At 39.1% G+C, this 15900-nt stretch overlaps 1 protein-coding gene across 1 annotated transcript; it reads left to right on the top strand.

Moving 5' to 3' along the window:
• The first annotated feature begins 6534 nt into the window (after positions 1–6534).
• On the top strand, positions 6535–14595 carry LOC149751651 (putative beta-1,4-xylosyltransferase IRX14). The gene is made up of 3 exons (XM_089926141.1): positions 6535–7501; positions 7599–8156; positions 13834–14595. The coding sequence occupies exons 1-3, from the start codon at positions 6768–6770 to the stop codon at positions 14039–14041; spliced, it is 1500 nt and encodes a 499-aa protein (XP_089782267.1). The 5' UTR covers positions 6535–6767; the 3' UTR covers positions 14042–14595.
• Positions 14596–15900: the final 1305 nt, after the last annotated feature.

The raw sequence follows: 15900 nt of genomic DNA, 5'->3' as shown, positions 1-15900 counted from the left end.
TTGCTTATTTCCAAAGCAATCCTGTTCCCTCGCCACAGGTTAACTACAAAGAGGATTGCTCACAGTCAAAGAGATAGGGCTCAAGATCCTATGTGACCATGTTCATTTAATTTTATCTAATAGCACGTTCTAATTTATCGTAGGATGCGAAAGAGTTTATGGGTTCCGTTGATTTGTAGAAGAATTTTTCCTATTTGAATATTAAAAAAAAAAAAAAGCCGATGCCTCCACATATATAATATCTAAAAAAATTTTTTTGTATGTTTAGCTGACATAAAAAAAAAGGTATTTCAGAGTAGTTTATGCTTGATTGAGCATCTACTTTTATATAAAAGTTATGTAAAATAGATATTATATATTTAATAAAAAAATTATTTTATTCTATTTAAAAGCTTAAGAATATTTTTTTAAAAAAAATATCTCAATTTTCAGCCCAGTAAAAACTAGATTACCTATATGGGTCTTTCTTTTCATGAAACATAAAAATTTATTTCTATAAAAAAAATTATTTTTTTAAAAACTCCAACTGAATATAAAATATATTTTTATTTTTTTTTTGTAAATAATGCTTTTTATCCTATAGGGTTGCAAATGCATAACTAAGATGTCTTCTCGCTCGCTCGCTCGCTCGCGCTCTCTCTCTCTCTCTCTCTCGCCAAAAAAAAGTAGGATGATTTTAGATTATTATATACTCTTTATTGCCCCATAGGCCATAGGAGTCTAACGTGCCACCTATATACAAATGGGCCCAACAAGCATCTAAAATCTGGCATTGGGCTGGGTCGGGCTAAAGTTTTCAGATATTGTTGGGTTGGATTCAAGAAACTTCCATAAATATGCATGCTTAGAAACAGTCAAACGAAAATTATTTGGGCTGGGTCTGAATTGGGCTAAGTTGACCTTAAACGTTACAGCGTGGACCTTGAAAGCTTTTGTGAATAAAAGTCTTCGAAACCTTGGCCTTGACAAAACCCCTCCATGGAACAATTTTGAGGAAAGGATTTAATACTGGCTGGAACAAACAATCCGGTTCAGAGTTGGCTGAAGAAAGAGAAGCGGATTTTCTGTGTCTGGCCCGGATTTTAATTCATTTTAGCCAATGTACGAAAAATAAAACCAGATTAGGCCGAGCGATCCAAAGGGCTCTTCGTGACTTTTGGTTCAATCCAATATCGTATTGGTTCACTGACTCAATAAGAATGCGAGAATTACAAACACAGAGCAACGTCCAATGTGGATCTCTCATGCTTTTACAAATAGTTTGGTGTCAAATAAGCCAGTTGGAACCTGTGTTTGGGTCATCGTCCAAACTTAGGGCTGATTACAAAATATAGGCTTATCGACTTCGAAAAGCATGGCTTTTTTTTACCCTAATAAAGTGATGAAGCATAGAAGCAGACGCATTAAACGAAATATTAAATCCACACCAGGTACACAATAGGAATAATCGGAGATTAGATAGGGGCCGACAATTCAACATGAGCCACATAATAAATGAGGCCTACTGGAATGAGAAATCTGATTGACGTCGTGCATTGCTAACATGGTATATCTGGTGTAGGGTATAATTTCTCTATGTTACATAACTGTTGGCTTTAGCTAGATAAAAGAATTTGGTGGGTGACACATGCTCGTCTCCACGGGCTGCGAGTACTTAAGTTGTTTGATGAACTCCAACATTTTGGTTATTTTGAGTTGCTTCTCGCCAAAACACATGCAAAAGGAATTCTCAAGGAGGCGTCTGTAGTGAAACAAAGGAGAGGAAATTTAAGAGGCAATGGGTTCCTTACACTAGGAAAAATGCCAAGGATTTCCGCTCCATTCGTTGTTCCAATCCCCCCCTTGCCATAAAGATTGGAGAACTTAATTGGATATTGCATCAATCCCTGTTTGCCAAACTTATATGCATGAGTCCATGTCATTGGTGAAACCGTATCTGAGAATAAAGCATATGTTATAGCCTCGAGGCTTAAAAGATCCACTTACCCTAGCCTTTTTTTGTCCTTTTTGAGAAAATCTTAGCTTTGGTTCGTACAACCCATGCATGGTTCATAATTCTATATTTCTTAGGTTCGTACAACCCACTGATCATAGTTCTATTTTCTCTTATCCACTTAAGACTTCCTCTATCTAGATGAGATTAACTAAAATTCAAAAATTTGCTGTTGAGTCATAAACGATTTATAACTAAAATTAACAGCTATAAACGGACATAAATGGCCAGTCAAAAGAATTAACTAGAGTTATTGGACTTGTTAGAGTCCAATATAGCTAGTAAAACAAAATCAGAATTAGCACGTTGCTGATGGGAAAGAAATAATTAGACGGTAGGTTGGAGCCCAACCCACAACCTGAAACTTAAGCATAAGTCCAACTTGACTCAATCCAGTCAAAAATAACGATAACCGAAAGCTTCAAAGGATCTTTGTGAAAATTATAAAACTTCTAACAAAGGATTAATTTTTTTTTCTTCTTATTTTTGTCGTTTCAGTGATTTTGGATGTTCAATCCTTGGATGTAAGGATTAAATATGCTTGATGTTGTAATGGCAGTGCTGCCACCCTCCCACCCCACTTTCTCTCAACAACTCAATTCTGCCACTTGCTATCTCAGGTGGTGGCCGGAAGTTTAGTGCTTCCGCGGTTCTGGTTAGGATTTGGTGGGTTGATGGCTTCTCTCTCGTATGGTTGAATGGCTGATATATATTTGTTTTATAGCAGCATCTTTCAAAGTTAGATGCAGTTCCTGAAACAATTAAAAGTTGGGCAAGGGAAGGACAGTAGTTAGCACTGTCAGTGGTTGTGCCGCTCTAGCTCTAAACAGTCTGCTGAGGAGGTCTTTTTTGAAGCGCAAGTTGTAGATGATATTGTACTGAACTTTTTTTTTTTTGGCTAAAACGAGTATTTCATATATTACGTATGAATATACCTAATAGAATCAGCAAACAACAAGTCACGAAATGTTCTGGACAACTTTTCCTCCCCGGCCCATAGGGTGCCTCCGGAGTAGTTGGCTACATATGCAATCACCCAGTCTACCGTTCCATTGGCCTCTCCGTACACATGCTTAGCCCAAAAAGCTACTCCATCTCTCACCATCGCCCAAATGTCTCGAAGCAAGGGGTATACCCCGGATGTACCCCTCCACCACCGCACGGCCTCCTTGGACCCAGCTGATCACGGTGTCCGAGTCTTGTTACATGAATGATCCCATATCTAGGTTCGGATTAAATTTTTAAAATAAATAAAATTTAGGTCTAATTAGTGATCAATCAGGCTCTACAAAGAGATAGCATTAATTTTCTTCAAGAAAAATTAATTGACTTTTTAATTAGAGTATGTTACACTGCATGTCATGCATGCTTTAGTATCTGTATAATATATCAAACATGCTCTAGCTTATATTAACTGTTGTCTAGAATAAGCGAACCATGCTATTGTATGAAGTTTGGCTCCCCTTGCTGTCAGCTAGGACTGTGTTTGTTTTATGGGCTAAGACCTTGTATAGTTCTTTTATTTATCAATAAATTGGTGGCAAACTTTGATCATTGTTTGTTAAAACAAATAAGTAAATAAAGATTATGTGATACATGTGGATATTTTTTGTCATTTTGTACCAAAAATCGCGTACTTTTGCACAAGATGTTACGTTCATCTCAACTATTTCCAGCAAGAGTTCGAGTAATGGTGGAAGAATAAGCCTTTCTTCTACAACCACCTTGACTTTATTTCTAAGTGGGATCATGAGAGTATAGTTGCTAGGTAGCCAATGTGTCATAATTCTCACTTTGTAAATTGAGTTAGGTATATAAATGTGAAAACAAACCCATACTTGGTCTGATGAGCAAGGTGCAAAAACTTGTCAATAAATTGGTGGTGCAAAACTGACATGCTGCAAGTTCGAGCCCTATCGATCGATTTCCCCACTAAAAGATCAAAGCCCATGGAAAGGCCTTTAACTTGAAACCTGAAGTTTAGGCAATCATAGTTCGAGAATCAAGGCCATCCAAGGACTCAAATAGCCGCGATCTCTTCCATCTTGCTAAGAGTATTGAGACCCAAAAAACCTTTGTGAGGAACTCTTAGGTCTCAGTACTCCATTCAATTGCTTCAACATATCCTGGATAACTTGGCTCATTCCGTGTCATAGATGGGGTGTTGTTATTTGCTGTGGCCATGACATCTTTGTACATCATGGTTGCTTGCAAACTGCAGTTGCATGCCAAATCGTGTTGCATGGCTAGGAGTTAAAGAAGGCCAATAAGGTCTACACTCCTATGCCTATGGCTGCTAAAGATAGATGTCATGGCCAATGGTGTGGCTACTACAGGCCATTTGAACTCCCTATTAAGCTTCATCACAAATGCTTGTCCAACCAGCTTAAACGATTTGAGTTTGGTTTATAGCAAGAGCCCCTCTTTTGATGTAATTAATTTGGACTATCATTTTTCGTGGGGAGTGCACTTGACATGGAAAGAGCCCAAAAAAACAGTGGAGGGAAACAAAGTGCGCGTGGTGCACAGGAAAAATAAATAAAGTGAAGTTCAAACTTGTGATGGAGTCGGCAAATTATACCTTGCACCGCGTAGCGGAGCACCACACCGCTCACATACGTGCATTCCCGTGGGCGAACCACCAAAAAGGGTGCATGACGAACGCGTGCGTGTGATTACTGTGGGGCACCGTCATGTCGTGCGCAATATAATTTCTTGAGAAGGAGAGAGTTTCAACTATAATAGCAAGATGATAGGAAGAGCACAAAATCTTACCAAGAGAATGAGCAGAAAAAGCTTAACCAAGAATATATATATATATATATATATATATATATATATATAGGGGATTGATAACCTACTTTTTATTATGGTAGGTTATCAATTTATTCATTTTTTATTAAAAAAATATCTTTACTTTTTATAACTCTTAAGAATATTTTATATTTTTTTATAATCCTGCATTAACTCACCCTCTCAACCCCCAATTATTACTCTCCCTCTCTCTCATATATATATATATATATATATATATATATATAGCAGGCTCTGATGTCAGAAAGGAAAAATGAATCTGGTAAGCCCGTTCAGGACAGCCACTAAATCTTCTGTTTTCCTACTTGGTACTCACGCCCTGCAATTGCTTTTCAAAGACTGCTTCTCCGTTTCCTACCTTACCGGCTGGATTGAACTTGATGTGGAACACTTTGGCTACTATGATTATTCAGAAGATCATTAGATTTTATGTGGATGACTTTGGCCATTACAAGTATTTAAGATAATCACGAAACTCGATGTGGAATACTTTGACTATTATGAGTATTCAGAAAGATTGTCAGACTCGATGCAGACTACTTTCTTCTCTCTGATCGGATCAATCTTAGAAGCGTATTGTTTATTCTTAGACTTAATTAACTCTCGCTTCATAATTGGGAATTTCTTGTAATTTACTTTAAATGGTAGATGCTCCAAAATTGGAGAAACAATCCTCTAAAGTAACTTGTTGACAATTATGACCCAATTTCTCCTAGCTAGACAAAGCTCAAGAAGGTTCATTAGTTTTCCAAGTTTTTTCTTTATTTATGCTGAATTTTTTAAAGAGTGCATGAACTATCCTATTAAAACTATGTTGGCTAAAATTTGCATGTCAATTCTTTCTGAAATACCCTCAAAAGAAAGGGAGAAGTTTCATTGATCTTCTTAGAATTTGTTGATCAAAATATACATATCATAGGTGATACGACTCAGATTCGTCATCTCTAAAATCTCATTATACTGATCACGACGATATGTATCACAAAGAATCAATGACTCATAAAATCTCCAAACAATCAGCATAAGAATATCTTAATTGGTTACAGCTCAATACGATCTCAGTCTATCCAAAAAGGAATATTGTAACTGACCATATTGGCGGATAAGGAAAAACCCAATCTCAGTATTCTCAAAAAGAAATATCCTAACTATTCCAATCAGCGGATAAGAAAAGAGCTTAGGTTCTCGTCCGCAAAGAGTATGATCCTAATCACACAAATATCCACCATTTTCTCTATAAATACCAAGCACGGAGATCTCTAGAGACATCACTTTCTCATTCTTCCGACGCTTTTTATCTCTTCCATTTTCTTTCGAAATTTTATCTAACTTAAACATCGAAGGATCTCCGACCGAACATATTCCGAGGACTCTGATCATTTTTCTTTGATTGTATAATGGATCTAGCACAGTGTAACACTCCTTCAGCCCAATCGAACATAGTAGCATTGTTCATCAACTCATCTACTTATCGGATGGACTTTAAAAGCAGCAGCACTAAGTAAAAAATTACATGCAACTTTTTTGTGGAATGAATTTTTGTCTATCTCGGCCATAGCAGAAGTCACATCCGTGTTCAAAATCAGGCGTCCGATATGAATCTTCGCCTTCCCGCAGTTGTTATTCTCACAAATAAGAATATTTCAAGTAGGAACGCGTCGCATTCGAAGCTTCTTGGCCCGGACAATCACATCCCTTGTCCGAAACGACCCCTACCATCCTACCGTGTCCCGCGGAATTCCGCCACCCGAGACCCCTCTTCCCCGGGTTCGACCAGACCCCGGGTTCTCCAAGTCTCCCTTCGACCCAAAGTGCCCCGCCCGACCCCATTCCCACTCCTACTCCCGGAAAATAACTCTTTCTCCCTCGGCCAACTTAATCCACCCGAAGTTCCCCTCTTTCGAACCCGAGTCCACGAGGAGAGAAACTATCGGAAGATACAGCGCACGACGACGGCACGATGAAGCTGTCGGCGCTGCAGCCTATTCGCCGGGCCAACAGCTTCCGCTCCCCCTCCTCCGCCCCCATCGACGGAGGCGCCGCCACCTCCGACGTGCCGTTCCTCCGCTCCCCTACCGCCCTATTCTGGCTCCTCCTCCACGCCCTCTGCTGCCTTGTCAGCCTCGCCCTCGGCTTCCGCTTCTCCCGTCTCCTTTTCCTCCTCCTCTTCTCCCCCTCCTCCCCCTCCCCTCATCCTTCTCCCCCCCCTCTCCTCCTCCACCGCGGCCCCGACCTCCCCCTCTCCCCGCCACCACCGCCGCCCTTTGCCGCCCCAAACGCCACCACCAGCCGCGTCGGCGTCGGCCGCCACGGCATCCTCGTCCGCCCCTGGCCCCACCCGAACCCCACCGAAGTCATGCAGGCCCACCGCATCCTCGACCGCGTCCAGCGCGAGCAGCGCCTCCAGTACGGCGTCAAGAACCCCCGCCCTCTCCTCGTCGTCACCCCTACCTATCCCCGCACCTTCCAGGCCCTCCACCTCACCGGCCTCCTCCACTCCCTCCACCTTATCCCTTATCCCCTCACCTGGCTCGTCGTCGATGCCGCCGGCGTTGGCGCCGCCTCCAAGGAGACCGCCGCCCTCCTCGCCCGCTCCCGCGTCCCTGTCCTCCACCTCCCCTTCTCTGGCCGCATGCCCCTCCGATGGTCTGACCGCCACCGCACCGAGGCCCAGATGCGGCTCCACGCCCTCAGGTCTCGCGTTTTTATACCCAACAATTGCGACTGTTCCCCTCTCTGAGCTCCTTTTTCTTATCAGATCTGATGGATTTGGGTTCGATTTTGGAAGCAGAGTTATCAAAGAGCGGCGATTGGACGGCATCGTGGTGTTCGCCGACGATAGCAATGTCCACAGCATGGAGCTATTCGACGAGATCCAGAAGGTGAAGTGGATGGGGGCGGTCTCGGTCGGAATTCTTGCACATTCTGGGAATCCGGGGATGGTGGCTCAGAGGCAGCTGAGCAAGGAGGAGGAGGAGAACTCGCCTGTGCCGGTCCAAGGCCCGGCTTGCAACTCCTCGGGCCAATTGGTCGGCTGGCATACCTTCAATTCGCTGCCATATGTGAATAAAAATGCCACCTTTGTTGGCCATGGGGCGCTGGTGCTGCCGCAGAAGCTGGAGTGGGCTGGGTTTGTTTTGAACTCAAGGTTGCTGTGGAAGGAAGCAGAGGGGAAGCCTGATTGGATTCGGGATCTTGATGAGGTGGGCATGAATGGGAAGGAGATCGAGAACCCACTGGATCTGTTGAAGGACGTGTCATTTGTCGAGCCTCTTGGGAACTGCGGGAAGAAGGTTCTGCTGTGGTGGCTGCGTGTTGAAGCCCGTTATGATAGCAAGTTTCCTCCAGGGTTAGTCTTTGCAAACCTTTCTTGATGTCATTAGCTGTTAATCCTTGATTATTCTTTGCACTCCTGACACACATTTTCTTTCCTTGGCACATTACTGATGATTGCCATTTTGATGTTATCTAGTTCTTTTCATTGCCAATATTAGTTTCTGAATCTACGTACGTTGTAACATGGGTTATCTTCAAATTAAATCCTCTATTATGCCATGGAACATTTCCAAAGAATTCAATATGATAATCTCTTCTTGAAAGTTTTGCTCTTGTGCATTGCTTGTTAAGACATTAAATATGCTTTCATCATTAGACATAAACCACTGTGATATCAAATGCTTGCGCTAGGCATATCACCATTTGACATAAATCAGAAAAAAATTGTATTCAACTGCAAATTATAGTAACTACATTTTTGCGATAAATTCTTATGCCAAAACATGACGCAAAGATTATGAGAAAGTTAAGAATGCCATCTACCGCTTTGTATTGTATGTCAAAAGATGGTTTGATGTATTGAATTTAGTAATCACGAAGCTACTATAATACTGCATGTTTACACTGTCAATGGCTGCCAAAAAAATTGGGCCGACCCATGCTTTGTGGATTATCTGGCTTGGTGTTTGCCATGTCAATGGGGTGTTCGAACTTGGCTTGAGTTTAATCAGATCATTGCTGTAGATTTTCTGGCTTGGTTCATAAAACACTTAAACAATCTGATTCTTGAAAGCTCATGCCCGTACTTATCCTTGTGATCTGATCGTTGTTCTTGCTTGACATATTTATTAGTTGAGCTTTGAACATTGCTTGAGCTCAATCAGTGACCTTGAACGAGCCACTTAGTGAGTTAAGCTCAAGCTGTTTGTGAACAGCTTGATTAACTTGCAGTTCTAATACTTTATAGGTTGCATTTGATTTATTGTTACATAAAGACAATTTTTACGACTTTTGCGCTTGGAAATTGAGAGCATATAGATGTGAACTAGTTCAATTGGTAAAGTTACTAGGAGTTGTTACCATTGATATTGGTTTAAGTCCTGCATGCACCATTAAAAATTTATTACTTGATAACTCCCTCTTGTTATGTCTAGAGAAAAAGAAAAGAAAAAAAATTAAGACACGCTCTGTGATCATGTGGTTGATATATGATATAACAAGCATATTTATTTCCTTCTAGTCATCTTATTTCCATTAACATTACATATGGCGCGAGTAGTGCCAAAAATCGACAAGTATTGTCATGAACTTTCTAAAGCCAGTGAATGTCATGTTAAATGGTCAGTAAATCATTCATATCAGCACCTATAAGCAAACCCAACTTTGGAAGAATAGAGTTGTTAGGCTTATTGCATTGTGTTGGAATCAAAATAGAAGGTACAATAAAAGATGCAATAGGATGAACACCTTAATAGGATGACTAAGTGGATATATGGAAGAGAGCCACTTCTAGTTTCTTAAGAAGACAATGAATGGTAACATTTTGTATTGATGGTGTTGATGCATCACTAATTTAGACCAGTGACAGGCTAGTTGGGCTTGGACTAAGCTTGGTTCATTTAACAAGTTGGGATTAACAGTCTGAATGGTACAATCGAATTGGTTTAACTTGGCCACCATTCCCAACAGCATGGACCATAATGATATTAAGGAATACGAACCTGATGATGGAGCTGCTGCTTCATGTTTGATCTCTACACTAGGCAGGCCTATCAAGTAGTTGGGAATCAGAAGCTGCTTGTAGCATTGTTGGAAATGAATATGGTGATTATTTTGGTGGCTTCACCAATATGCTGGCCTATCTAGTGATAGGGTGTATTGACTGTAAGTACATGAAAGGATATCAGATAACTAAAGTCACTTGCCTAGTAATATAGAATCCTGTTTTTATCTGTCTTCCGATTTACTGCTTATTGTTTTTTATCAAGACCTATGTTACCATTGAGATGATGTGTTCTAGCATGGGCTAGCTCATTTTGATATTTATGGGTGGTACTGAAATTTGTTTGATACATAATGCTCTATGACATTGCTATAGCTTCTTGACTAAAGTGATCTTTTGAACATGTGATGCGGAACCTAGGTGGCTAGGGCTGCTTGCATGTGAGAAATGGGTTGACAACATTTGGGTAATGGTAACTAGATTGGGGAGTTAACAACAGATGGGAATTTGTCTGTTCAAAAGCTGCATAGTCAGCAATCTTGGTTTTCATGTGGAGTTCAAATTTAGTAATGGCCTAGCACGGTTGACATTATCAAAAGGCATGCATAAGGTAACAACTATAAAGACAATCTATCTTATTCAAATCACTCCACACCCTCCCATCTTGGTCAATGCATGCCAAGATAAGAAGTCTTATTTTCTCGTAAAGATGAGTTATTAAGGGATCAAAAAAGGAATAAATGTACAAATTTAATCTAGGAGGATTGCCAGACTCAATATGAACTATTTTGACTACTACGAATAGCGTTGGACAGGGTTTAGAAGCGAGATCTGCCATGTTAGAAGCCGAATCATGTGCAAATTTTTGGAGACCATAACTTGGTTATACAATGTTCAATTGAGGTTATCGTTTTTTAAAAAATAAATTGAATAGCTTTTTGAGATCTACGATATGGTGCCATGTTCTAAAGGAGGCAACGCAACTAGTGATGATGCCCAAATTCTATCATTTGGATCTCAAAATGAGCCAATCAAACCAAAAAAAAAGTTCGGAAAAGATTTTAGCCGGACATATCTCTTAATCAAGGAAGAATTAGGCAGTACGACAGAAGGCAAAGTTGATGCAGGACTCGAGATCTACCTCCTTAGGATTTTAGCATTTTTGTGCTTATTTTCACTAGTATGTCTTTTTTGGAAAAGTTAGTCCTATTCAGACTAGGAGAGAAATTTGATTCGAATTTTGTAATGGCAGATCTCACTATTATAAATAAAAGCTATATATCTCAGTTCAGGAATCATCAAACATTCCTTTCATGCTATTTTTACCAATCTTTTCTATTTTTTCATAAATTTAGAGTTTCAAGTTCAGCTTGTTTAGAAAATTCTTCCTTCTTCCCAATCATATCAAGTTGCTATCAAGGCTTCAATCCTCTACATCTGTCGAGATCTTAATTTATGGTCCAGACGCGCGAGCAGTAGCAGTAGATAGGGGAAGGGCTCTTCGTGCTTCAAGTACATCGAAGGATAGAGGCAAAAATGGCTAGTTCTACCTAGGGCTAAAATCGAATCAGATATGGATATGGATACTAGCATATCCATATCCATAGTTGTTTTGTTTGACGAATACAGATACGGATACGGATGTTAGTTGGATGCAAAGATTCATATCTATATTTGTTTTAAACGGATACAAATACAAATCAAATACCGAAAGTATGAATCTAAATACGAATATAAATCGAATAAACTTTATAACCACATAATCAAATATATTACTAAGTGGATGATAAATCAAGTTAATAGCATATCAATGTGGTCATTTATTTTTTTAAAAAAATTATGAGTGCTATATAAAATTCAATAAAATTACAAATAAAATTTTTACTTTGTTGGATAGTTAATCATTATCCATTTAGATTTTTGGAGTTAGATCTTGGAGTCCAATTCGCATGCGGGAATATGACAGTTTTTTTTCTGTAATATCCAATGAGACATCAGAGGGAAGTGAGAATTTAGTTTAACAGCTTTAGCTTGTGGCCAGAAATACATTCTAACGCTGCCAATGAAAGGATAGCAGACAACAATCAAGACTGTGAGTCAAAGGGATGAAATCAGATATTTGGAAGATAATGCGAGGAAGCCGTCTAACCTTAGGGCTGGAAAGACTAGCTCCAGTAAATAGATAAACAACCAAGTGTTTAGAGCATTTTTTAGTTGTGTAACTATGTAATGACTTACAAGTATTGGAAGCTGTCTTTAAGAAGCCATGCCAAAATCAATTCTCAAAAATGTTGGATTGCAAGATATAACCTAAAGACTAGTAAGGAAATGAATCAATAGATATATGGTTAACAGAATTCCGAGGATGGACGGAGATGATTATAAGTTAAGAAACCATCTAGTAATAGGACACTACTGACATATAGGATGTCCAGGTATTTATAATTCAAATCCTGGGGATTTCTTATTTAGTTGTAATCAATGGAAGAACCTTGGATGAGAAAGTGGAGCTTTTAAGGATTTCTTATTTGAACATATTGCAGACTAAGGATTGTACATGAGTACTTAAATTTCGGACAAGGTAGTGTTGCAGAGAGGAAGGCTGGACAGATCATGTACAACTTAAAGTTATCAATAATTTAGATGAAGATGGAAGAGACTAGAGTAGGACAAGAATTTAGAGAATAGTGCAAATGGGGATATGAAATCTGCAAATACCTCCAAAATCTTCAACCATGTGAAAACAAAACAGTGTTAAAAGGTGAAACTGTATCCAGTTGTTCCCAAAAAAAAATGTCACATCAGTAAGCTCGGTAAAATGATTCAATGGTTGCCTTAATGATGCTTTTCAAATAAAGAAAGGTGGCATGCACCAAGAGTGATGGAATCATGGGGTTTGGATTTTTTCTTTTTTGGACGGTTGGATTGTACTAGATATGTATCAAAAGTTTCAAGTCTTCAGACAAAAATTTCAGCTTATAATATCTTGAAACTTGCAGTTGCATTAGGGTTAGGGGTAAACATACTAAGCTACAGAATCTTCAATCTTTTGAGCAAGGCACCGTTAATAATTTCTTTTAGAGAACATGAGTGCAGACGTTATATGTTCAAACTATATATACAGGCTCCTATGATGGATAGAAGTGTACAGACATAGAAATTGCGCTAAACATGATATTATCTATGATATTTGCAACAGTCTGTAAACATGTATTGTAACAGAATATATATTAGCTTGTCAAATTTTCTCTTCAGTGTTATTAGTAGCTTTCTTTGTTGAATATCTCCATATAAAGATGAAAACTATCAACAAACTGCTGCATGCTTGGCATTAGCATATCTTGATATTAACATACTGGTTTTGATAAGTTGCCTCTGTCTGATTAGCCCTCTTGTTCAACTTTACAGTTAAGCTAGCTTTTGATGCTGCAACACTTTTAGATAACTTCATAACATTTTGGAGTCATGATTTTTAGCATAGTGATGCATATTTTAAATTTTTGAAGATGTGTCATTGGCATGGAATGCCGTACCGGTCCGGCCGTGGACCGGTACCGGAACGGATAAAAAACCGGTATTTCCCGGTTTTTTATCCGAACCGGCCGGTACGGGCCTCGTACCAGTGCGAACCGGCCGGTTCGCACCGGTACGATTTTTTTTTTTTAGAACCACAGCGCCGCGCGCTGTGGTTTTTGAAACCACCGCGTACCGGCCGGTACGGGACCGGTACCAGCCGGTACGTACCGGACCGGACCGGTACCGTACCGGTCCGGCCAGCAACCGGTACGCCGACCGGTACCGGTACGGCGGACCTTGGTCATTGGTAATGCTTTGGAATTATAATGGCCATGCGAGTTTCGTAATGTTTCTTATCAGTTGCTCTATTATTTATATCACTAGGCTTGGAGAATTTCCATAAGGTAGTTCTTGCCCATTTCTATCAGGAATACTGGCAAAAGTTTAGATGCTAGTTGGAAAACGAGACATTCTATTATTTTGTTATCTTTAAGCTATTCTCTGCATGCAGATGGGTGATAGATCCAGCTTTGGAGATTACTGTTCCTGCAAAACGAACTCCATGGCCTGTTGCACCTCCAGAACTTCCATCTGATAAGGTGGTTACCATTCAAGATCACCTGGAGAAACGTTCTTCAAAGACAGGTAGATCTTCAAGATCGAGGCGCAGTTCTCGCAATAAAAGGAAGCGTGAACCTCAAATAGATACACACATTTGAGGCCTCTCGGAGGCAAGCAAAATGAAAGGCCTCACACTCTCAACAAGTCTGTACAACTGGAGTTTTCATATCCGACCAATAGATGTACTTATTGCCAAGTATTTAGATCCTTTTCATCTAGAAACTTAATTCTTTTTCGTCAGCCAGGATCTGTCTGTATTTTCTTGGGTGTAGCTTCACCAGAAGATAAGCAACCAGCTGGGGTTCGGCATTTAATAGCTTGTAATTTCTAGCAGTTGGAAATGAAAGTATAAATCTATCAGAATATGCTGGATGTCTACGGTTCCATGTGAAGTTAATATGGGAACTGTTGACTTTTCAACAGGTACAGTAACTATTCTGGAGATCTAAAAAAGCAATGCTGCTGGTTTTGATTCGGTAGTTCTACAATGAACTTAGTCTCTGATGTGAATTAAGTTTCATGTATACCGGGAGTCTGGACTTTGTTTCTATGAGTTCAGTTTCCTTTTGTGTTCATTCAACTTCTCTGGTTGTAATACAAAGTAGTTTCAGGAAAATATTGCAAATAATATGCCTTCTTTTGGCTTTTGTCATACTTAATGATACTGTGCCGTCTTTCTTATGTTTGTTGTGATAAATATGATGCATGTATCATTTTATTTACAACACTTATTACAGTATAGTGATTAAGCAAATAAATATTGTTTCAAATTTTTTCCTCAAGAGTCCTCTCAGTGAAAGCAATTGGGTGCGCTTGCTTATTAATGGACAACAATTCCAGATTGAAGTAGATGTGCACGCTGCAATCTGCCATCTACTTTCTGATATTATTCATCTGTTTCTGTGTGGTAGTCATTCCATTCCGTGCAGGAAAAAATTGACAAAACACGTATACCGGTTTGGTACCTATGACGAATGATAGTAGCAAAGATTTCTTTGCCGACCATTTGATGTGATATGAATTCGTCGACAAATCCAAATCATGAAATCTTGATTCCTAGATCTACGAGATAGATACATCCAAAGGAAGTTTTATCAAGCTCCTCATTGATTACTTGTCCATAACGGATTGTGCTCTTATTCAAAGTAGCCTGGTTTTCTTCACACATCAGAGGGAGGGGGAGAAAATCTGCCATACAAATTTAGAAACAGTTAATGGTTGGGATGGCAACCTATTCTTCCTCAGATATGTCTTCCTCTTATATCGATATTTTTTTATTTGTTCGGTACTACCTCTTATATCTTCCTTAGAAATTTCTTTTTTTCTTTTTTTTTTCAGCACAACCTGTTATATCTCCGTTAGATATTTCCTCTCTCTTATATCGATCATTGCCGCTTAATCTTCATCCTCCCCTTGCAATACATATGGTGTGATCACAACCATATTATGTGTAATCAGAGAGCGAGTCTAATCAGCCATTTATTATGTGTGCTATACATATGGTGTGATCACATCCATCCATTTTTACTTGTTATTCAGATGACCCCATCAATTACTTAGTATATTTTTGAAGTAAATGGTATGAAAAATATAATAACTATTATTTTTCATTATTTTTTTCTTAACAGACCATTATAACATAAAAATCGACTGATACTTCGATTTTTACCTCCTTTTAAATAGAATAATATTTTTTTAAAATCCATTTTTCATCTTAAAACTCTCTAAAAAATAGTCAATTCTGATCATTACAACAGTCACCTGATGGCTTTGGTAGAAGTTCGTTACCACGGGATAGGGCGTTATTTAAAACTGTGATATAATCATAGAAACCAAGGTTTCTCAAAGACCTTTTCATTTCTACATTAGCTTTTTATTAAAAAAATTACTAATTATAAATTTATTATATTAATTTTTTTTTTTGATAAATCGGATGGCTGGTATAAATTTAATATAA

The sequence above is a fragment of the Phoenix dactylifera genome, chromosome 11, assembly GCF_051530095.1.
Source record: "Phoenix dactylifera cultivar Ajwa chromosome 11, Ajwa_hap1_PhDact_Kaust_v1.1, whole genome shotgun sequence".
NCBI classification, from domain to species: Eukaryota; Viridiplantae; Streptophyta; class Magnoliopsida; order Arecales; family Arecaceae; genus Phoenix; species Phoenix dactylifera.
This window is presented reverse-complemented; position numbering and strand designations above follow the sequence as displayed.

Excerpts from the sequence above, each read along its gene's own strand:
- LOC149751651 (XM_089926141.1), top strand. The coding sequence starts at position 6,768 with ATGAAGCTGTCGGCGCTGCAGCCTATTCGCCGGGCCAACAGCTTCCGC. Across the intron at positions 7,502-7,598 it reads ATGCGGCTCCACGCCCTCAG|AGTTATCAAAGAGCGGCGAT; the intron begins GTCTCGCGTTTT and ends TTTTGGAAGCAG. Across the intron at positions 8,157-13,833 it reads GATAGCAAGTTTCCTCCAGG|ATGGGTGATAGATCCAGCTT; the intron begins GTTAGTCTTTGC and ends CTCTGCATGCAG.